Here is a 24,014-nt window from a genome sequence, read left to right as displayed (position 1 = left end):
GGCAGAATTAGGCATCTACACAGAGCTGCAGGCCACAGGCCTATGCAGAGTCCAAGGATTTAACTATGAATGCTCTGGTCCCTGACCCCTGAGAAAGCAAAGGACATTAGATTGAACAATTCCAGGGAGCCATTAAAGTGGAGAAAATCTAAAAATCACAGGATGGGAGGGATAGTTGATTGACTTTACAATGGCAACAAAAGAATATGAAGAGTCCCAAAACAGGAACAACAGTGGAGGGGGGTGATGCTTTACAATGCACACTAAAGGGAATGACCTAGCCAGTGGCTGGGCCACCTTGGTAAAGGACTTTGGCCTAAGGAGAGAAACCAGTGGGGACAAAAGAGATACTTAACATCTGATTGGGTTAGCTATTCCCACCTAAACTACCTTAAGGTCTATTGTTAGTCTGAGACTAGTGAAGTTGTACTTTCCCTCAGGGAGGAACTCTCATGTAACAAGGTCAAACCTGAGGCTTTCACCTTTAAGCTAAGTAAACTGGGATTCATTAAATCTTCTTTCTAGACTACAAGTTTGGGGGCTTCTAGATTCCACTTTGACACATTAATGAGCTCAAGAAAAAAATCCCCTGGGCTAGATGGTTTCACAAGTGAATTCTATCAAACATTTAAAGAACAATCCCAACATTATATACACTATTTGACAAAATAGGTAAAGAAGTCCTACTAAATTCTTTCTGTGACACAAATATGGTGCTGATACCTAAGCCAGAAAGACCAAAAAACAAAGAAAGACAACTATAAAACAATTTCCTTAATAAACATTGATGCAAAAGTCTTAAATAAAATAATAGCAGAGACAACAGCAATACATTACAAGTATTATTCACTGTGATCAGGTGGAATTTATACCAAGAATGCAGGGCTGGTTTAATATTAGGAAAACTATAAATATAATTCACCATATCAATAAATCAAACTAACAGACATCACATGATTATCTGGATAGATGTAGAAAAAGCCTCTGGCAAAATAAAATACTTGTTCCTATTGAAAACACTAAAGAGCATAGGAATAAAAGGATCTTTCCTTAAAATAGTAAGTAGTACTTACTTTAGACCAGCAGAAATTACCTTCTTCCTAGTAAGGTCAGGAGTAAAACAAGGATGCCTATCATCACTACTATTATTTAATATTGTATTAGAAATGTGAGTTTTAGCAAATAAGAGAAGAAAAAGAAATTGAAAGTAGACAGTAAGGAAACTATACTATTTTTGCAGATGACATGGTGGTATACTTTGAGAATACTAGAAATCAACTAAACAACTAGTTAAAATAATGAAAACTTCAGCAAATTTGCAGGATACAAAATAAACCCATATAAATTATCAGCATTTCTATGTATTTCCAGAATTCAGCAACAAAAAATAAATTCCATTTAAAATCACCCTAGACAATATAAAATACGTGAGAATTTATTTGCCAAGACAAACACAGGAATTATACAAATACAAAACACTTCACACAAATAAAGTTAGGTCTAATTATTTGGAAAAACATTAATTGCTCATGGGCAGTGTGAAGTGGAAATTGAGGGGACCTTGAAAATTTCAAATACCTCATCTTTAACTACTTAAAAAAATAATATGACTAGGGGAAACCCTCACTTAAAATATAATGCTTTATTGAGAGAGAAATGGAGTGGGGGTACAATGTCACAAGCCTTTGACCTAAGACAAAAGCCCAAAAATTCACAGAAAAATCCTTTACTTATAGGAGAATCCTTATTTTATTTTTTTTATTTAATTAAGAAAATTTTTCCATGGTTACATGATTCATATTCTTTCCCTCTCCTACCCAACATGTAATTTCACTGGGTTTTACATATGTCATTGATTAAGACCTATTTCCATATTGTTAATATTTGCAATAGAGTGATCGTTTAGAGTCTACATCATATCCCCACTGAACCATGGGATCAAACAATTGTTTTTCTTCTCTGTTTCTGCTCCCACAGTTCTTTCTCTGGATGTGGATAGCATTCTTTCTCATAAGTCCCTCAGAATTGTTCTAGATCATTGCATTTCTGCTAGTAGAGAAGTCTGTTACATTAGATTGTGCCACAGTGTATCTGTCTCTGTGTACAATGTTTACCTGGTGTGACAAGGAAATCACTTTAAAAGACTGATATATATATTAATTTAAGGTCGCCAAGGAATTCAGCTATGTAATTCCTAAATGAAAACTCAAATCAGCCGTCAGCCTTTTATAGAGTTTAATTACAAATAGGAGGAAAAAAGGAATTAGAGATAGAGAGAGAGAGAGAGAGAGAGAGAAAGGGGAGAGAAGGGAATAGGGCTTAAATACCCCCTCTGTTTAGGCTGGGCCAAAAGGCCCAAGCCCTTAGATAGCTGGGGCAAAGAAAAGAGATCAGTCCCTATTACTCACGTGACCAAAATGGAGAAAACAGTCTCAAAGGCCCCCACCTTCAGCTTCCTTCAGAGCAAGCTTCTCAGAGCACACTCCAACCACTCAGACAAACTCCTCAACCCCCTCCTTGAGTCTTCAGCCCCCTCTAGCTTTAAGGAAACCATCCAAGTTCCCTCCCCTCAGTTCTCACATCTACCAATCACTGTCCATCAATTTCCCTGTGCCAATGGAGGCTCTAGCTTAACCCAGGACCGCCCAGAGGTCTCTGGCTTTGCACATGTCTGTTGAAGGTCATATTTTCAAATAATTAAATCTTTGATCCTTTGCTACAGCCCTTCCTAAATCCTGTTAACCTGAGTAGGGTAGAGATTGGAATAATTTCCAACATTTATAAGTCTAAGGAATTTTAAGGTTTTCAATTAATTCAAAGATTTTGATTCTGTTTGAGAAAAGATCTTCAAGAAAGAAGCTTGAAATTTTTATATCCAGAGAATGACCTGTTGCAGAAAGATGCCGAAAACCTACACTTCATCAAGAAGATCAAGAATGAACTTTGGATGTGATTGATTGGACTGAACTTTTGATTGAACATTTATTGTAACTGTACACATTTATGCCAAAAGGGACTGCCCCTAATTTGGCTTTCTGTCAATGCGCCTAGCAAAACATTGGTTTTGCTTTCTTTTCTTTTCTATTTCCTCTCTCACTATTCTAATTTATCTTAGAAAATTGAATATTGTGTATATCTTTAGTTAGAAGTGAATTTAGAACTACAAAATGATTATGTTAAATGATCAATGGGGAGACTAGTCTCCCAATGATCATCAGGGGGGATTGAAAACCTTAAAATTCCTTAGACTTATAAATGTTGGAAATTTCACCATTGGGAAATTTCATACTTGGAAAATTTCTTACTGATAGTCTATTGGAATGTGAACCCCATTGGCATGGGAGGTTCCTCCTCCTCCCTTCTTAAGATTACTTTAGGACAGAAACCTTTTGCTGAACAATGGAAAGGACTTTGACCTATGCTTAAGCATAGAACAGGAATTTCTTTGAGTCATGATTGATTTTAGACTTGATACAATGGAGATACTTGGAATCAATCTCCACCCTACTCAGTCCTAACAGGATTGAGGAAGGGCTGCAGCATAGATCAAAATTTAATTATTCCAATCTCTACCCTACTCAGGTTAACAGGATTTAGGAAGGGCTGTAGCAAAGGATCAAAGATTTAATTATTTGAAAATATGACCTTCAACAGACATGTGCAAAGCCAGAGACCTCTGGGCGGTCCTGGGTTAAGCTAGAGCCTCCATTGGCACAGGGAAATTGATGGACAGTGATTGGTAGATGTGAGAACTGAGGGGAGGGAACTTGGATGGTTTCCTTAAAGCTAGAGGGGGCTGAAGACTCAAGGAGGGGGTTGAGGAGTTTGTCTGAGTGGTTGGAGTGTGCTCTGAGAAGCTTGCTCTGAAGGAAGCTGAAGGTGGGGGCCTTTGAGACTGTTTTCTCCATTTTGGTCACGTGAGTAATAGGGACTGATCTCTTTTCTTTGCCCCAGCTATCTAAGGGCTTGGGCCTTTTGGCCCAGCCTAAACAGAGGGGGTATTTAAGCCCTATTCCCTTCTCTCCCCTTTCTCTCTCCCTCTCTCTCTCTATCTCTAATTCCTTTTTTCCTCCTATTTGTAATTAAACTCTATAAAAGGCTGACGGCTGATTTGAGTTTTCATTTAGGAATTACATAGCTGAATTCCTTGGTGACCTTAAATTAATATATATATCAGTCTTTTAAAGTGATTTCCTTGTCACACTGGTTCTACTCCTTTCACTTTGCATCAATTCCTGGAGGTTATTCCAGTTCACATGGAATTCCCCCATTTCATTATTCCTTTTAGCACAATAGTATTCCATCACCCACAGATACCACAATTTGTTCAGCCATTCCCCAATTGAAGGGTATCCCCTCATTTTCCAATTTTTTGTCACCACAAAGAGCTCAGCTATAAATATTTTTGTACTAGTCTTTCCTTATTATCTACTTATAGGAGAATCCTGATGCAATCAAGACTTCCTGAAGGGATTATAACATTTTTACTATGGTTGGAGAGAAAATGTTGAACTGCTTTACAATGACTTTTCAATGAATATTCAATAAACCTTCAAGAAATTGGAAAATAGCTTTACTGTGGGTACATTCAAGCATTTTAACATTTTAAAGGAATGATCAGGAAACTGGAGACAGATACAAAGAGGAGTTTGATTATCTGGGAGGGGCTGATCAGCCACTGGTCTTGACCTCCTGGAAGAAGGTTCTGATACAAAAGGAGAGACTTCTAAGACAAAAGAGTATTCAAGATTGGTACTTTAAGATTTGATCAAGTTTGTCTGGGGCATCTGCCCCAGGCAAGTTCCCAGACAAACTCTAAAGGATATGAATAGACAGTTTTAAGATGAAGACATCAAAACTATTAATAATCTAATGAAAAAATGTTCCAAATCCCTCTTGATGAAAGAAATCCAATTAAAACAACTCTTAGATATCACCTCACACCTATCAAATGGGCCAATATGACAGTAAAGGAAAATGATAAATGTTATATTTATATGATAAAGAATGCTGTATTAAAGGTAGAGGACCAAAGAGATGTTCCTACCAAGGTGTTTCTGTGAAGTAGGAACTGAAAAAAGAGCTCCTGCAGAACTCTTCAGTTTGATTTACTTCCACTAGAACAATCTAGATTTCTTATTGATGTTCTAGGCCCAAATAAGTTTTACTTTGTTTAAAATTATATTTTCCAAGGTTTAAAGATTAGTTACATCTATAAAAATTGTGACAAATCTATCATTTTGTAGTTGTTGGGGTTTTTTTGTCATATAGCAACTTATATGAAATGTGATAGTGGGTTTGTTTGCTATTGTAATTAACTAGGCTATTGTGAATTTTGGGGACGTTGGTATTTCTCTGAATGTGCATTATCTACTATATTACTGTTTTATTCTAAAAATCATTTGTATTCACACAGTGGTTAAGTTAAAAAAGAAATTGATCTCATTTTTTACTGAGGAACCTTTGTATTCTACCTCTCCTTGGCTGACACAGTGTGTCACTGATTCTAAACTATATATTTTTGATTTTTAAAACTCTTATTGTTTTTGCTTGCTGTGCAATATACTATTTCATTTTTATTTTTCAATTCTTTTTTGTATCTGAAGCACGTCACCCGTATTAAGATTTACTTTAATTTTTTTGATTTTGCAGTAATATAAGTTTAAAATACATTTTCCCTAATGTTAATACATACCCCAAAAGCCTTAGACTATAAAAAGTGATGCCATTGATTGTCTAGAAAAATTAATTATGGTACTTTGCTTAATAATTTTGTCTGATTCCAGGAGAGGGGAATACAAAAAGAGCCATTTCATAGTGCCAAAGAAGCACAAAGCTAAACTGTATAGTGCCAATAGAGCACAAGGTCAAGAAGGACCAAACCAATCCTGGTAGGATTGATGAACTTCTAAACCAATGCAAGGGGACTTGAACCTAGTGTGAGACTTTATAGTGTGAGAGGTTGTGACACTTAACATGTTAAGATGTAGGACACCTTATGCCACACACTGTGAAATATTTACAGACAAGTACCAAAGATTGGCTATCATCCAGGCTCCCCCTATTCCTGAGGGTGAAGGTAAAATCAGACCAAGGAATGACACTTCCCTCTCACACAAAAAATCTAGTCCTTTTTTTTCTCTTATAGTATGCCAACTTCCTGTAGTCTTAACTACAAATGGGTAAGTGAAATATTACTGCATTTGTCCTACAGACTTGTGGGATAGAAATTACTTTAATTTGGCCCTGATTCAAGGACCTGTTCTAGACTTATTTTCTTTACTTAGAATTTTTACACATAAGACTTTGATAGTCTATATATTTAATCCACAAATTATTTTCTCTTTTTTTGGATTTTTTAAATGTTTTTGATTTCTCTTGCCAATTGATTCATATACCTCATAACTCAGCCATGCATTCCTAAGTGATCCCTGGGTTTTTCAACACCCTCTTCATAACTTCATAAGAAGAACTGTTGGAGTAGAAATGCAGATTAAAACATATGATTTATTTGTTGTTTATTTTGGTGTATGTTTTGGTTATATAAGATTATTCAATATGGAAATTGTATAATATTCTAATTATATTGCATATAAAATATTATAATAACAATGTATATAATACATGTATAATCCAGAAAAAAAAATGTTTTTTAATTAAAGGCTGCTGAAACATCCAGATAGCTGCTGAATCCCAGTTCTGCTTCAGTTCAGTGAGAAGGTTGCCTATATACCCCAGGTCACCTGTTTACAGTGTAGTGACTACAGGTCCTAGTGTACCTGTGCCTGCTGCTTATGTGAATTAAATATTTAGAGGACCCTCAGCCCAGAAGACTCACCTAATCTGGTATCACAGAGTCATGATTTTGCCATAATTTGCCAGTGTGGCAGGTAACTGCCTGGTTACCTGGTCCTGACTGGTGGTAGTCAAAGGATGTGATATGTAGGGACTGAAATGAAATAGGATGGGGCTCTCTGCCATTTTTTTGGCTTGTGAAAGGAGCTCTGTCCTGGTGAGCCAGGGGCAGTTATCTATGTAAGCCATCTTTGGCAAGCTGCATAGCAGGGTGCCAAGTGGCAGAACATATTGGGCTTGGAATCCAGGAATTAAAACTTGCAACCTCAGCTGGAGACTTTGGCTAGTTAAGCTGGGAGCCTTATTTCTTTCTCTTTACTGATAAATACTTAGAAATTTAACATAAAGTCTCCAAGATTAATTTTTATTTATTACATGCCACTGTCAGTTTGTCGTGGTGTTGTGGGGTGTTAGAGGTGAACCCCTGGGGTTCAGGTAGGATACCTTTTGCAAGAATGCAAGACTCTAAAACTTAGTTTAAAAATAAAAAGAGAAATTTATTAATTTAGAAAGTAATGTTGAATCTGACCAAGAGGATAGTATAGGTGGAACAGCAAGATGAAAGGCTGCTCCCAGAATCCATCAATTCTGGGGATTATATGCTTTTTACAACAGTGAGGACATGATTCTAGAGTGGTAAACACTCAGGCATTTGATGGTGGGTTTGGTCATCTGACTGGGGTCTTCCTGAAGACCCTCATATTTTAGGGGACAGATGGATGCTTTCGATACAGCCTGATGGTAACAAGGTATAACATGGAGGTGCATCTCTATATCCATCTCGAATCTAAAGGAGGATCCAAAGATGATGATAATCTCAGTGTCTTATAGAAATTATCAGATGTTCTTGGGTTAGGAGTCACAAGGACAGAAGTGAGCAAAGGAATTTCCCTTCTTATAGCTTGCCTGGGTTTGGGGGGTATGATGCCCATGCCAATGGGATTTTAAGATGGTAAATTAACAAAATAAAATGCTAAATAGTAAGATGAAAAATTGTGTAATGGTATGGATGATGTCATTTGACTCAAACATAAATTGAATTTAAGTGAGGCAGTTATTGGCCTCACTCTTTTGGAGTCATTAAAGTCCAATGGTAAGACAAAGATGACTGGTGATGGCTCTAGATATAGTACATGACCTTCATGTCTTTGATGTCTCACCAAGCTCTAAGCATTCCATAGTGCCTGTTTCTACCTCCTTCTTGATCCATTGGAACAAAATGTTCAAGAGAAGTCTTCACATGTTTGGAGGAGATAGTTCCCATAACTCACTCACTATGGGTTTAAGGCCTATCAGTTACCCTCAAGTGGGTTTAGCCTTTCTGCCAAGAAGGTTTTACTGCTGTGTATGGTTATAGCTTTTTGGAACTAGAAGTAAGATTTGGGTAACAATTGGAATATCAAAGATGGAAACACCCTGGGGAAAAAAAGGCCAAATTGGAAGTTAATGACACAAGAAAGGCATTAAGATTAAAGTGGACTAGAAAAGGCTTCTTGCATTAAAAAGGGCTAAGCTGATAAATGAAGGCAGCTCAGGAAAAGTTTGGAGGCCACAGATGAGAGGAATGCATTCCAAGTATAGGAAAACCCACTAGAGTGTCATGTTCCAGGAGCAGCAAGATGGAAAAAATAAAAAAAAAAAAACCTGGGAAAGTGAAAGAGGCTAATAGCAATCATGAAGAACCTTAAAAGTCCAAACTAGGAGTTTATATTTTATATTGGAGGTAATAAATAGCCATTGGATTTTAGGTGATATGTTATTTTAGGAAAATCTGTGTTTTAGGAACATCAGTTTGACAGCTTAAGCCGAAGGTGGTTTGTATTGGGGAGACACTTGAACAGAGTTTATTGTAATAGTCCATTTTACAGTTGATCATCATTAACAACATTGCTGTTACTGTGCACAGTGATCTCTCAGTCCTCACTTCATTTTGCATCAGTTAAAAGTCTTGCATGCTTTCCTGAAACTACCCTGCCTCATCATTTCTTTTAGCACAGCAGCACTCCATCACAATCATATGCTTCAGCCATTCCCCAATTGACGAGCATTCCCTTAATTTCCAAAATGTTTTTCAGCGTATAGGTCCTTTTCTTTTTTTTTCTTTGAACTCTGGGGTACATACCTAGGAGCTGTGTCAAAGGCTATGCTATTTCATTCTGGATAGGCCTCCATTCCAATAAACAGACTTTTCCTCTTGACTTCATTAGTTAAAAATTTCACACTTATTTTTTCTTGGCTTTTCCACCCCACAATTTGATTTGACACATTATTTTAAAATTTGAAAGGGAATTCAGCTAAATTGCTTCCTCTAATTTGCCATCTTGGCTCCACCTCCACAGTTAATATTTAGAAATAAAAATTCCTTATTTATTCTGCATATGTAACATGTTTGTTTGCTGTTGCAGCTTTAATTTGTGAACTAAAGGTTTAAATTCAAATATTTGAGCAAAATGGAAAATTCTGCAAAAACAGAAGATTGTGAAAAGATCTTTGAAGATGAAGAGGCAGATGTAGTTTCCAAAACAGAACTCTCTGTCAATGTTAATGAAAATTTAACAATTTCAAGAAGTGAATCTTCTGATGGAAAGGACACTAATAGTGTACAGGAGGTCACACCAAGAAAAAGAAAACTGGAATTTCAGGATGATCCTGATGTTGAGACTGCAAGTTGTGGGGAAGGCACTCCATCAAAAACAAGAAAGGTAGATAATGAAATTATTCTTGAGGAAAGAGCTGCAGCAGGGGATGAAGAGGGCATTTCACGAAAAAGAAAGTTAGAAACTGATGATGTTTCAAAAGATGATACTTCTACTTGTGGAGGTGGCACTCCTTCAAGAAAGAGAAAATTGGAAGGTGAAGATGTTCCTTTGAAACGCAAAGTAAGTGCTATATTTTTTTTAATTTTAAAATATTACTTATGATCCATATTTTAACTATTTTCCATTATTCCCATGAAATTATTTCAATTAAGTTATAACATTTATTTGGTTCTTTCTCAGTATGCCTTCTCAGTATTGGAAATTTAGTGCCAGCCAAAGTTAATTGAAATAATCTGTTATAATCTTGGGAAGTTACTAGTTATTATATTTGCTAAGGTCACAAATTCATTATTTATTCTGTTTGCTCCACAAGGACTTAGAGCAGCTGATATATGTAGTTTCTGACATCTCACAAGACAGTCCTGTTTTAGTGACACCAATAATGGATGTTATTTTCTGATTAAGTTATAATAATTGCTACAGTATTTTCTAAGATGGAAGCAAACATTTTAAATTTTCTGATTTACCTAACCAATCTTAAGACCTGATTTTAAATTTCCAGTGAATTCATGCTGTTTTGTCTTTGACATACTGCTGCTCTTTGGTCAAGATTTGTGGGATGTCACTTAGCCTTTAGGGCAGTGGTTCTCAACCTTTCTAATGCCATGACCCCGCAATACAATAAATCATGTTGCAGTGACCCCAAACCAAAAAATTATTTTGGTGGCTACTTCAAAACTGTAATTTTGTTACAGTTATGATTCAGAATGTAAATACCTGATATGCATTATGTATTCTCATTGCTACAAATTGAGAGTTTGAGAACCACTGCTTTAGGGGAACAAAGGAAACAGAAACTAGAAAATTCAGGCTGTATATTAAGAAAGATGTTTTAGGGCTAATAATAATTGATGAACTGTTGACATTGCTATGGCTTTCTGTCTATAACAAAGTAGTATTTATAGGTTGTTCATAAGGAACACCTTAGGTGTTAAATAAATGTGGATTATTGAAATTGAGGTTGGATCTATGTGAAGTACCACAGGTGGACTTCAATTTATTTAATAAATGTAGTTATTGCAAAGTTGTTTTTTGAAAAAAGATTGTGCAATCCTAGAATTTTTTTATAATTAGAGGCACATAGGTTTTCTAATACACTTTAAATTTGAGTTGAATCATTTTTTGGTGGATTATTGAAATTTATTTTGCTTTATGACTTTATTTTTTAGTCATTGGGTTTGCTTAAAGCAGATGACAATCCACTAAAGATATTTCTCCATATAGACTCAGTCCAAAAATATTCTTTTGCTGTATTGTATTTAATATTCTTAAATAGATGCCATTTTATGTGCTATGAAATTCATTATTTTTGGAGATCTATAGCCTTGCATGGTGCCTTTTATACAGTAAGCATTTAGAGAATTTAATAAAATGTTTATCATCAAATATGTAAGGGCCAGAATGTAAGGGGTTGGATTTTTCTCCAGGAATTTAATAAATTAATTCCAAATGATTTTTTAGCAATTATAAAAATATAGAAAGAATGAAAGTAAGAAAATCAGAGAGAGGATAGGGTAAGATATCTAAACTAACACACTAAGTATTTTGCTCTGGCCCCTGGCTCAACCCAGGCAGGGCTAATTAGTCCTCAGCCCAAGAGGAGGGGCCTCAGCCTTGAGCTGAGGGCTAAGGGCCCAGTAATGAATAAAGCAAGAGCTTTAGTCATGAAGCCTCTCGCAGGAGGGGAGGCCTCTCCTGATGCTAGTCCCTTCAGAAAATCCAGGAAAGGAGTCAGCCGTTTTCACTCACCCGTGTTGCAGTTCAAAGGGAGAGATTTTAAGAAAAGTCTCCCCAAGTCCAAGGTCCAATAAGCAGATTCTTCACCAGCTTCCAACTTGAACGCAGAACTCCCTCTGTTAAGATTAAAATTAGTTTTAAAGAGTGAATATATTAATTAAAGGTCGCCAAGGATTTCACTTATGAAAATCCTGAATGAAGCACAGAAGTCAGAATGGAGTTTTATGGTAGGTAATTTAATAACAACAGGAGTAAGAAATTATTAGAGGGAGAGAGAGAGGGAGAGAAGGAAAGAGGTTAACTTAACTTTCTGGCACAGCCAGAGGGAGTTTTAGGAGAGGGAGAGGACCTTGTAATGTGCTTTTGAAGAGTTATTTCATTTACTCCTCATAACAACCCTAGGAGATAGGTGTTATTATTATTCCCATTTTACAGAAGAGAAAACTGAAGCAGAGAAGTGAAGATTAGCTCAGGGTTTGTTGTAGTGAAAATTTCACCTTTAAAGATTGTTGGTTACACAGCAAATAAGTGGCTGATTTGGGGTTTGTAAAACTTAAATTTATATCTCAAATAATGAAAATATGATAGTTTAGGAGGTTTATTAAATGATCATTAGAAATCAAGGAATAAAGAGGATACAAAATAAAAACCACATGCCCATGACTGGTTAGCTATTTTCAAAACCCCCACTCATCACCATCACTGCTGATTGCTCTATCATGCCCAAAGAGAGGAGCAGGACTGCCCCCTGAATATTTATTCCCTGTCTATAGGAAGTATGTAATGACAGTGGGCTCTTGGGAAATGTAGTTCTTTTTTTAGGGTAACAGATTTTCAATTATACATTCCCTTCCGAGACCCAGGGAAGACTAGTCTCTCCAATGGGCCTTGTAAACATACCAACTTTGAAATTACAATAATTTGAGGGTAAGAGGAAGAGAACAAAACCAGTAATTGCTAAGCACATTGACAGAAAGTCACTTAGGGGGCAGTCCCCTTCAGCATCAGAGTATACATACAAAACAGATGCATTCAACCCCACACAGTTCAAATCACCAGGTCCCAAAGTTCACTCTGAGTCTTCTGGTATACCATATGTTCTGTGGAGCCATCTTCATAGTGCCTTCTCTAAAGAGTTCATTTTCACTATGCAAATAGCTTTGTGTTTCTTTGGCACTGTGCAATGGCACTTTTTGTATTCCCTTCTCCTGGAATCAGACAGAATTATTAAGCAAAGTCCCATAACATTTATCAATAAATAGCAGGTTTCCATAGTTTAAAGCTTTTGGGCAGGGGTCCCCAAACTACATCCTGCGGGCCACAGGCGGCCCCCTGAGACCATTTATTCGGCCTCCACCTCACTTCTGGAAGGGGCACCTCTTTCATTGGTGGTCAGTGAGACAAACACTGTTTGTGGTGGTACTGCAAAGCATGGCATCACTCACGTACAGTACTACTTCTGGTGACATCATCCTTTGGCGAGAATAAGGTGCCAAGCAAAGGATGATGTGGCTGCATAATGGAAGACATCAGCATATGTGAATTTTAAAACTACTCTACCTTACTCAGACTGTACTTTTAGAAGATTTGATTTAGCTATTTCCTGATTTGTAACAATGGAGATACTTGGTCTAACAGAATCAGGTCTTGAGAACTCTACATTGATCCACCCTACTTAGTTTAAGGAGGTCAAGAATGTCTGCACCCATACTCAAGGACCGTCTATATAGGGCACGTCACTTCCTCCCTTTGGCTTCTTTCCCCAGAGAGGCGGCTCTGGCTGGCAGCGTGCTAAGTGTTCTGACATCTTGGCGTGGTGGCAGCTATTTGTCTGGGTTTTGACAGTGAGTTTGCCCTTGGGCTAATTCAGGTTCAGGCATCTTGGCTGTGCTCTCTTGGAGTTCAGCCTGATTCCTTCCTCCTTTATTCTCCAAAACCATACCTTCCTAGTGCCTCTAATCTTTTCCCTGGCACTAGCCAGGCGAGAGAAATTCTACCCCCTTTCTTTCCCCCTTCTTAATTTCTTTCTACCATATTAATTAAATCACCATAAATTTCCAGCTGACTTGGGTATTTTTAAATTTGGGATATCAATGGTGACCAAATAATTAATATAGTTTATTTCACAACGTTAAAATTATCCTTTACACATGGTGAGTGATGATCTGAGGAAGGGAATTCCACACTGTCTATACTTCTGCCTGGTATAGTTTTGGCACTGATGGGCCTGTGTAAGGTGTGACATCAGCAGTGAGCCTCTACTTTCAGAAGCCTACCACTGCCACTGGGTGTTTTATTAGACACCTCCTGTTTTGGGGGGCCATTATGTTGTCAGTTTGCTGATTTAAATTTACTTGTTCTTTATTTTAAATATTGTATTTGTTCCCTTTTTGTTTTTTTACTTAAAATATATATAAAATAAGATATGTGCAGTGTGCATAGGGATTTGTTCATAGGTTTTTTTTTATAGTCCAGCCCTCCAATGGTGTGAGGCACAGTGAACTGGCCTGGCTCCCTGTGTAAAATTTTCAAGACCCCTGCTTTTGGGTAATCATTAATATATTTTTTTAAACCCTTACCTTTCATCCTGGAAATTCCAAGGTAGAAGAGGTAAGGACTAGGCAATGGGGGTTAAGTGACTTGCCCAGGTTGACACAACTAGGAAGTGTCTGAGGCCAGATTTGAAATAGGACCTCCCATCTGTAGGCCTGACTCTCGATCCACTGAGATACCCAGCTGCCCCCTGAGTATGCATTAATATAGCAAATATATTTTAAACTTATATTACTGCAAGTTCAAAAAACGTTAAAGAAAATCTTCTTCATACTGGTGACATATGCTTCCAATACAAAAAGGAGAGAAAAAATTAAAAAAAACTGAAATAATATATTGCCCATGCAAGCAAAAACAATAATAAAAGAGTTTTAAAAATAAAAAATATAGCGTATAATCATTTGCACACTTCATCAGCTAAGGAAAGGTAGAATGAATACAAAGGTCTCTCACCAAAAATGAGATCCATTTCCTTTTTTAACTTAACCACTGTGTAAGTACAAATGATTTTCAGAATACAGTAGATAATGCACATTCAAAGAAGTACCAAAGTTCCCCAAATTCACAATAGCCCAGTTAATTACAATAGCAAACAAACCCACTATCATATTTCATATAATTTGTTGTATGACAAAAAAAACAAAAACAAATCTCTGAACTGATGGATATTTGTCACAATTTTTACAGACATAGCAATCTTTCAACCTTGGCAAATATATTTTTAAACAAAGCAAAACTTATTTCTGTCTAGAACATCACCAAGAAATCTAGATTGTTCTGGTGTAAGTAAATTAACTTGAGATTTTTCAAGCGCTCTTTTTTTGACTTCCTGATTCTTAGAAATACCTTGGTAGGAACATTTCTTTGTTTCTCTACCTTTAATACAGCATTCTTTAAAATATATATACATAAATATTTTTTAAAATCATCCATTCAGAAAATACTAGTTTCTAAAATTATTTCTGAAGACCCCTTAGAATTACTATTTAATTTCTTAGCTCATTAAATTCTCCAAAAGTTGTACACAATTTAACCAGTTTTGTTGAAATCCACCCATCATCATCCGTGTGACAATTTACAAAGCCAAAATAGAAGAAAAGGCTGTTTTTTATATGGGCTTATTCAATAATATTTGTTCAGTATAGTTATAGGGGAAAGGTAACAGAATGTAACAGTTAAAACTCAGTACATTAAAATGATTCAGTATAACAAAATAGTATTGAATACATTTATAGATGACCTTAAAACAACAAAATTAAATCTTAAACAAAACAACCAGCAAAATACAATGAGAGACAGAAACTTTCTTTTAAAAAAAATGGAACCTGAGACGGCTTAAAATTTCACTTCCAGATGCTTTAAAAGTTCCTTTCTCTATTCATTGAGATTCTTTTGGTCAGTACTGTGGGATCTCCCATAGTGAGGGAGAACATGGGCCTTAGGAATCTCAAACTGGGCAGGCCCAAATGGCAAAGAGTTGCAAGATAAATTTCTCCCCTGAATCTCAGGTAAGATAAGTAAAAGGATCAGTGTACTACTCATGAAAAAACATACTAAAACTAGAAGCTGTTTGAAATAGGTAATGCACTGCCCTTTCATAGAAAATGCCATGCTTATAATCAACTGCCTGTTTGGAAGAGTCTCTTCCTTCTCCCCGGTCCCCTCCCCACCCCCCACATCCCCTGCCTGTGGAGGCTAATTGTTGCCTAAGGAAAGAACACTCCGGTTTTTTACCATCTGCTCTGACTCCTAGCTTCTCAGTGGCAGCAATCAGCAATAGCGGTAGGGGGTCGGGGTCTGGTCAGAGGCTGATTTTAGGAGCAGAGGCAGAGATCAGGAGGAGGATTTCTGGAGGTTGGGGCCAGGCCAGATGAGTGATTGGGGTTGGGGTCTGGAGGAAGCAGTATCAGCAATACCAGAGTTAGCAGCAAAGAATTGAGTAACTCAAGCAGATGGGCAAGAATCCTCAAACTGAAAATAGCCAGGCCTGTAGGGAGGGCAACTGGGCAAATAGCAGGGAAAGAGAAAAGGCAGCAGTTCCAAAGAGAATTACAGTTCTCTCGCAGTTTGTGAGGGGGAGTTGGTGGATGGGGTGGGTGAAAAGCTTTGACAGGAGAAACGTGGCTTAAAGATTTTATCTAGGCCATCTTAAAAAAAATTTGAGAGTTTTTTTCTCGCCCCTTCTAGTCATCAACTGTAAAAATTAATTTTATATCTCAAATAATAACAATATTATAATTTAGGAGGTTTATTAAATGATCACTAGAAATTAAGGAATAAAGAGGATACAACATAAAAACTATAAGCATCCATGGCTGGTTATCCATTTTCAAAATCCCCACTCACCACCATCACTGCTGATTGCTGTATCATGATCAAAGAGAGGAGCAGGACTGTTCCCTGTTATATTTATTCCCTGTCTGCAGGAAGTATGTAATGACAGGAAGTCAGTGGGCTCTTGGGAAATGTAATTCTTTTTTAGGGTAACAGATTTTCAATTATAAAGATTTGAACTTAGATCTTTCATACTCACCACCCAGTATTCTAGCTATATCATTGCCTAGCTTCCTAGGTTGTAGTAAACATATTTCTGGTGATTTGATTATATAATTCTTAGAAAAAGAGACTTTTTATACAGTGGGATGTATAGAGGTGAGGAGATCACCATAAGCATAGTGTCAGTTTGGCAAGTGAAGCAACAAGAAGAGCAGGGTGGGGGAAAAGGAAGTCTGGATTCATACCAGTGAATAATGAATTTCATAATGTTTAGATGCACTTGTGTAGACTGGTTCTTCTTTTTCTTAGTTTTATACATGTTTTAATATTGTCCTACTTTCTTCTGGGTTCAGCGCTTAGAAGGACATGGCTCAACAGTAGCTGCTTACTACAATGAGCTTCAGGAAGTTGGCTTGGAGAAACGAAGCCAGAGTCGAATTTTTTATCTTCGAAATTTTAATAATTGGATGAAGAGTGTCCTCATTGGTATGATTGTCATATTTGTATTATAATTTTTTTCTTTTATCTTCCTTCAGTGTAATTGGTCATTGGTCAAGGATTTTGATATAGTTAAAAATTAAGAAATTTTGTATAGACCCATATCTGAAACTAAACTGTCTTTTTTTTTCCCCATCTTTTTAAAAAAGACTCTTCCCTTCTTCTTAGAAACAGTACTATGCTTTGGTTAATTTTAAGGCAGAAGAGTGATATGGGCTAGACACTGAGACTTAAGTGTCTTGCCTGGGGTTACACAGTTAAAGAATCTGTCTGAGGCCAGATTTGAACTCAGGAACTCCCATGTTTGGGCCTGGCTTTCTGTACACTGAGCACCTACCTGTTCCCATGAAGCTAAACTTTCTAGGATGATCAGTGGCTTCTTTTAGGCTTATGTTTTTAATTCAAGGATTAAGAGCTACTTAATTGATAGTGAGATGTTAGAGAGGGAAAAACAGTAATAAGCCCCTAGTCTCTGCCTAGTGCTCTATTTTGGTTATACTTATTCACCTCATTCACTTCTGTTTTCTATGATATTAGTGATATAGTGTAGCTTGAGTTCATAGTTGTAGCGAAAAGTTTATCACACCAGTGCAAAACTCCAAGCTAAATAACAGATTTATTGAGAAGAAGCCCACCTCACAATAAAGCTAGGCTCTGGTCAAGATCGGAACCTGCAACCCTGAGCCTTAGGAGATAAGAGAGAAATCATATGACATAGTGCCAATATGTCAAAAACTAAAATACAATGGGTTTACATATCTTTCACATAGGCAGCTCTTAACCAATGATATGAGTGCTAAATAAGCTAGAAAGTACAAAAAATAACCATTAAATCACTGTGGGTGGTAGGTCCAATTTTATGGTTGGCTTGTCGAGGCCAAGGAATTAGGGGCTCATTGTTTTTCTGCTGATAATTATGAAATACTTTTTTTATACCCAGAAGTAGGCCTCCACCCCCTTACTGACTGTTTTGAGCTTGCTCCCAGAGCAAGTCTGTACCTAATTCCTGACTTTCTAGAGCTTGCACCTCCCTCTCCTTACTGACTGTCCAAGGTTTCCAGCCATCATGGTGTGGTGGACTTGGTAGAAGCTTTTGGGTCATTGGCTTAAGGTCAAAATGCCTATAAACAAGATTTGATACCAGCTTAATCTGTATTTTTCTTAGCTAACTTTTATAAAGCAAACTATATTTGACTATTAAAACTAATGATTGTGTTATGAAAATAAGAATCTTAATATAATTTATGAATTACTAGTTCTTCCCTTGCTTTGGGGGAAAAAACATCTTTTTACACATATCAAGATTTGAGATGTATCTGATTGAAAATAATTTTCAGATCATTTTTCAAAATTAATTCCTATAAGAACATGCTGAACACATAATTTTTAATGTTCCTGTTTAGAGACAACCTTATTTTGGTAGTTTTGAATTCTTTTTTAACTTGCAAATTAATTCATGTCTTGTCTGATGAATGTTATTATTGGCAACAGTCAATGTTTTGGCAAAAAGTTGAGTGAAGTATTTGGTTTCCTTTTTTTTTTCCAGGGGAATTTTTAGAAAAAGTGCGACAGAAAAAGAAACGTGACATCACTGTATTGGATCTGGGATGCGGGAAAGGTGGAGATTTACTCAAGTGGAAAAAGGGCAAAATTAGCAAATTAGTTTGTACTGGTAAGAGGAAATAAAATGTTTTAGAAACAGCCATTTCTGCCGAGTCAGAAAACTGGAAATAATGCAGAGACCAAGTTAGAGTAAGACTTTAATATACTTGTAATTATCACACTAAGGCATTAGTGATGCTTTTAAAGTAAGATATTGGAAGAGTAATGTTTCCTCCTCACTTGTGGCCATTTGTATTGTTCTGTGGTCTGGTTCTAAATTCTTAGGCACAAGGGAGGTGGTGTAAATAATGAAGAAATCAATGATTAATTTAGGTTTAAGATTTTTATTTAATTAAATTTATTAACCATTTACTGTGTACATTTAAGGTACAATGATACAATAACAAAAAATGTTAGTCCCTGCCTATCCTTATGGAGCTAGCATTTCCAGTGGGAGGGGAAATACCTATGCAATTAATGCAAACTGACAAATAGAACACTAATAACTTGGCAACAGGGATCAATGGATATTTCAAGAAGATACTAAACTGAATCTTGAAGGGGGGAAGATAAAGGTTCAGAGAAGTAGAGACAAGAAGTATTGCATTCTTAACATGGAGAACATCGGATAATGGCAAAGGGTAGAATTCAGAGTTTAAGCAACATCTGCTAGTTTAGTTGGAATTTAAATTTTGTGAAGAAGTATTGAAAGGTAGTTTGGAGCCACATTGTAGAAGATTAAAAATAACCAGACTTAAGGGTTTGAATTTTTATGTTGAAAGAATTGGAGAGCTATTGAAAATTTTGACAAGTTAGACCTTTATTATTATGTCTAAGGAAGATTGTTTTGTTAGTTCTCTAAAGGTGATGTTATGCAGAATATAATTAAAGGTGGGTATCTCCAAGAATTAATTAAGTAATGAATAATGTGTAGAGAATGAATGCCCTGTTGGAATTTAGACCTTTTCCAATAGTTTCCTTTATAGAAAATTTCTATTTTCTGTAACTTTGATTAGAACATAGTTTTTGAAAGTAAGATTCACCTTTTCTTTTTTGATTTATTTAAGTCTTTAAAGAGTAAGTTTTTCTCTACTGCAGGACATGGGAAGGAGCAGGAAGAAGGAAAAGAAATACTGGGAATTTTAATGTAACCTACAACAAATTAATAAAAATTTAGGAAGAAAAAAGAATAAGCATTGCCTCTTAAAAGTATTTTTGTCCCATTTAAAAATTAAAAAAGAGCTAATAGATACTTTTGCATCAGAGTGAAGATTTTCCCTTCTTACTTATTTTGAAGACAATGCAATTGGTTTTGTACCTAACCTATATTTCATGATTAAGATTATTGTTTGAGATGTGTGGCTTCACTCTGCCTTTACACCTTTCTATCACTGTTTTGGACTGTAATAGCTTTTAATTGGAAGCTTTTCTGTTTAGATATTGCTGATGTTTCCATCCAGCAGTGTCAGCAGCGTTATACTGACATGAAGAATCACTGCCGTGATCATGAGTATATTTTCAGTGCAGAATTTGTAACTGCTGACAGCTCAAAGGTACTGTTTTCTTGTTTTATATGTCCCAGTCTGGAATTGATTTTTGGTATTTAAAATAATTTTATCAGTTACTTTAATTTCAAGTCAATTTTACCTTGCTTTCTTTTGTTCTTTAAATAGTTTTTTTTTTTACCTTAAACATATTCATTTCCAACTTGAAATTCATTTTTGTAATAACCTTAAAAGGTCAAATAGTGACAGAATGTCAGAATAATTACTATTCAGTGGTTGTTTTGTAAATTGTAGTTATTTATAATTTTACATGTTACCTCCAGCACTGCCTAGGCCTTTAGTTTGAGCAAGGTAGTATAAGGATCTATGGATAGGATTACCTTTATAACATCCCAAGCTAAATGCTCATTCAGCTTATGCTTCAGGATTTCCAGTGAGGAAGGCAACCTATTCAAAATTTGATTCTGAATTTTTCTTGTTAGTAGAAGTTTTAAAATCTGCCCAAATGTACCCCTTGCAAATTCTATCTATTGGTCTTATTTCTGCCCCAGTCTCTTCCACATGATGAACCTGCAGATATTTCAAAGATTGTTTTTATTACCTACTCAAGTCTCAGCCTGATCATCCCTAGTTCCTTTATCTGATCAAACTAAGCAAATGATCTGAGTAAACATTCAGATGTCTATTGTTACAATTAAAAGAGTGGTTGCCACAAACTGTGACCGCGAAAATATGGTTTCAAGACAGTGTCTTGAGTTAAATCAAAAATAATGTGGTCGCCACGGGAAATATTCCCAAATATGAAATACCCAAGTCAGCTGGGTTTTACGGAAATTTTAATTAATACAAATTAAGGAATTAAAGAAAAAGGAGAGAGAATAAGAGAAATATAGTATGAAGGGCCTAGGCCAACATGGCCTAGGCCTGAGCCTTAAGAGAGAGACCAGTCAGTCTTTAATCCACTCACCACAAGATTTGTCCCAAGCAAGATTCTAGTGTTCAGAGAGACCCAGCTATTCCAAGTAGTCCGACCTCCAACTAAGCTACCAAAGCTGAATTCCCTTTCAGCCACTGAGACAGAGAGAGAGAGCAGCCTCCACTTCAGCTCCAAAGCTGAATTACTTTTAGAGGCCTTTCTGACCTTTTAAAGAGAATTTTCTCCTATGTCACCTCCCCTAAATTTCTACATCTACCAATCACCGTAGATGTTTTCACAGGACTGACCATTCTTAATTCACACATTGTTATCCCCTTCTCTGGGTAGACTAAAACCTCACACCTCTTGCTAAGCTTGCTTGAACTTTTAGTGATTAATTTGACCTTCATAGGTACTTAGCACCCTTTTGTATTAGATCTAAAAAATAGACATAGCTTAAGGCTTTGGCTTTACTATAAGTATGAGTTAAGTACCTTCATTGTTCACTAAAGGAGTTCACAACTTTATCTTCCCCTAAAGTATGCTTAAGTATGGATGGAGTAATGTTAGAGTTCTCACATTCCTGATCAAGTACCTTCATTGTTTAAAATGGGGAATGGTCTTAACCAAATGTTCTAAGGTAGAGTCTTGAGAGTTTTTAACATTCACAAGTCTGAGAAATTTTAAGATTCACAATATTTGCAAAGCACTGTGATTCCCCTCCACTGAATACATCATAGCTTATTTAATATTCTTTCTACTTTGTGAACTACTCCAAGTATTGTCTAACTTGGGCAGAATATAGTAGAGTTTTCATTTCCTTCATTGCAGACATTCTGCCTCTATTAACATAACCTAAGGTTATATAGATTAGCTTTTATTATCAGTTGGTTGATTCGTTTTTAGCTTGTAGGTCACTAAGACCATAGGTCATTTTCTGATAAACAGGCCTCTAACCACACCACCTCCTGGTATATAAGGGCTGGCACATAATAGGTACTATAGAACTGATAGCTATTATCATTATTATCATCCATCACCACCACCACCATCATCATCATTGGGAAGATGGCTAAGTAGAACAACTGATCCTAGAGTCAGAAAAACCTGAATGACTTCAGATCCAACTGCAGACACTTCCTAGATATCTGACCCTGAGGCAAATTAGTAAGTCTGCCTCAGTTTCCCCATCTGTAAAATACAGATAATAATAGCACCTACTTCCCAGGTTTGTTGTGAGAATCAAATAAAATAATTGTAAAGGACTTAGCACAGTTGTCTGGCACACAATTGCTATGTAAATGTTAATTATTATTATTGTACTTTTAAGTTGGTTATTTTGAGCCAAAGGGATAGATGTTGTGCAGTTTTTCACAATGAATATTGGTAAAAGGAGCCTTGAAATGAAAGGCATAATTTTTTTTTTTAATAACCCTTACCTTCCGTCTTGGAGTCAATACTGTGTATTGGCTCCAAGGCAGAAGAGTGGTAAGGGCTAGGCAATGGGGGTCAAGTTACTTGCCCAGGGTCACACAACTGGGAAGTGTCTGAGGTCAGATTTGAACCTAGGACCTCCCGTCTCTAGGCCTAGCTCTCAACACACTGAGTTACCCAGCTGCCCCCGAAAGGCATAATTTTTTAAAGGTTATTTTATGTTTTATTTTAATTTTATTAAGACATAAATAAAACATTCTTGTAGTTGTTAAAAACTTTTATTGTGTAGGGTTTTTTAAATGGATAACTTATTTGTATTATAAATACACTTTGGAAAAGTCTTGATTTTACCTCTAGTTCTATGAACTGATACTGATATGGTCCAGTGAAGTTTTTTGCACAATTGAATCAAAACTTCATATTTTTATTTGTAGTCTAATAATTAGTAGGGAAGGAGTGGAGTTTGAGAAGAAATCAACCCCCTTATTTTGAAAAAATAATTTCAGTGGCCACTTAATAGTTATATTTAGTTCAAAAGAGGAATGCATTTAGCTAATATTAATTAATTATTAAATAAATACATTATTATTAAAAATAAATATTATTTATTAAGTAATATTAATTAATTAATGATTGTGAAAAGTTTAATCTAATGTTGAGTAATAACTTTGTATGTCATGAATTTCTTCATATTTTTTCAAAACTATTCTAATAGTTCAGAATTACAATGTTTTACTTAACCAAAAAAAAAAAATTTTAAATCTGTCTGATTAACAGCATATCATTATTAGAATTAAATTCCAGCTGTACATTTTTTAACATAGCTCTACAGAAGTGTTCATTGCTGTTTGTGATAACTGATTGATATAACTCATTGCAACATGTGCATACATTTATATTCAGATGAAACTATGGTTTGCACTGTCTATTAAATATCTCAATTAATTTTAAAAATATATTGTTGCAATGTTTTATTTAATTTGTATTAGTTGAGGTCTTTGGGAATCTGCTGACATTTTTTCCCTTTTCAAATTCTAGAATTCTAGTCTTAGCTAGGAGAGAGTTTATATCCAGGTATTTATAGTCTAAATTCTTAACTTATTGAATTTGTTTCAGGAACTTTTGACTGATAAATTTCGTGATCCAGAGATGTGCTTTGATATTTGCAGTTGTCAATTTGTATATCATTACTCATTTGAGACTTATGAACAGGCTGATATGATGCTCAGAAATGCTTGTGGGAAACTTAGTCCTGGAGGATATTTTATTGGTACTACCCCAAATAGCTTTGAGCTCATGTAAGTATTTTTAAAAATTAATAATAGTTTACAAAATGCCCAGTGTGTACTTTTAAAAAAAAATGTTATAGGGAACTAGGGATACTTCCTGAGGAAAGACCAGGATGTAGACTAGGAGAGCAATGACTACCCCTTCCCCCAGATCATACCACCTTTAATACACTGAACGTTTGGAGACTCCCCAGAACTAGCTCTGAAAACAGTTGTATGAAAAAAACTAAAGTTTGGGAGAGTGCTTTCAATTTAATGGAAAGTTTGGGTCAAGCTACAAAAATGAGCAAACAACAGAAATAAGCTTGAC

The 24,014-nt window shown here is 35.9% G+C and overlaps 1 protein-coding gene across 2 annotated transcripts in view; it reads left to right on the top strand.

Moving 5' to 3' along the window:
* Positions 1–24,014, top strand: part of RNMT (RNA guanine-7 methyltransferase) — a 52,504-nt gene that overhangs the window by 8,178 nt on the left and 20,312 nt on the right. For both annotated transcript variants that reach the window (XM_007487763.2, XM_001371854.3), the window contains exons 2-6: positions 9,261–9,734; positions 16,814–16,946; positions 18,505–18,630; positions 19,998–20,113; positions 23,532–23,713. In XM_007487763.2, coding sequence (XP_007487825.1) covers positions 9,306–9,734; positions 16,814–16,946; positions 18,505–18,630; positions 19,998–20,113; positions 23,532–23,713 — 986 coding nt within the window. In that variant the 5' untranslated portion in view covers positions 9,261–9,305. The remainder of the gene's footprint in view (positions 1–9,260; positions 9,735–16,813; positions 16,947–18,504; positions 18,631–19,997; positions 20,114–23,531; positions 23,714–24,014) is intronic.

This window comes from Monodelphis domestica, chromosome 3 (assembly GCF_027887165.1).
Source record: "Monodelphis domestica isolate mMonDom1 chromosome 3, mMonDom1.pri, whole genome shotgun sequence".
NCBI classification, from domain to species: Eukaryota; Metazoa; Chordata; class Mammalia; order Didelphimorphia; family Didelphidae; genus Monodelphis; species Monodelphis domestica.
This window is presented reverse-complemented; position numbering and strand designations above follow the sequence as displayed.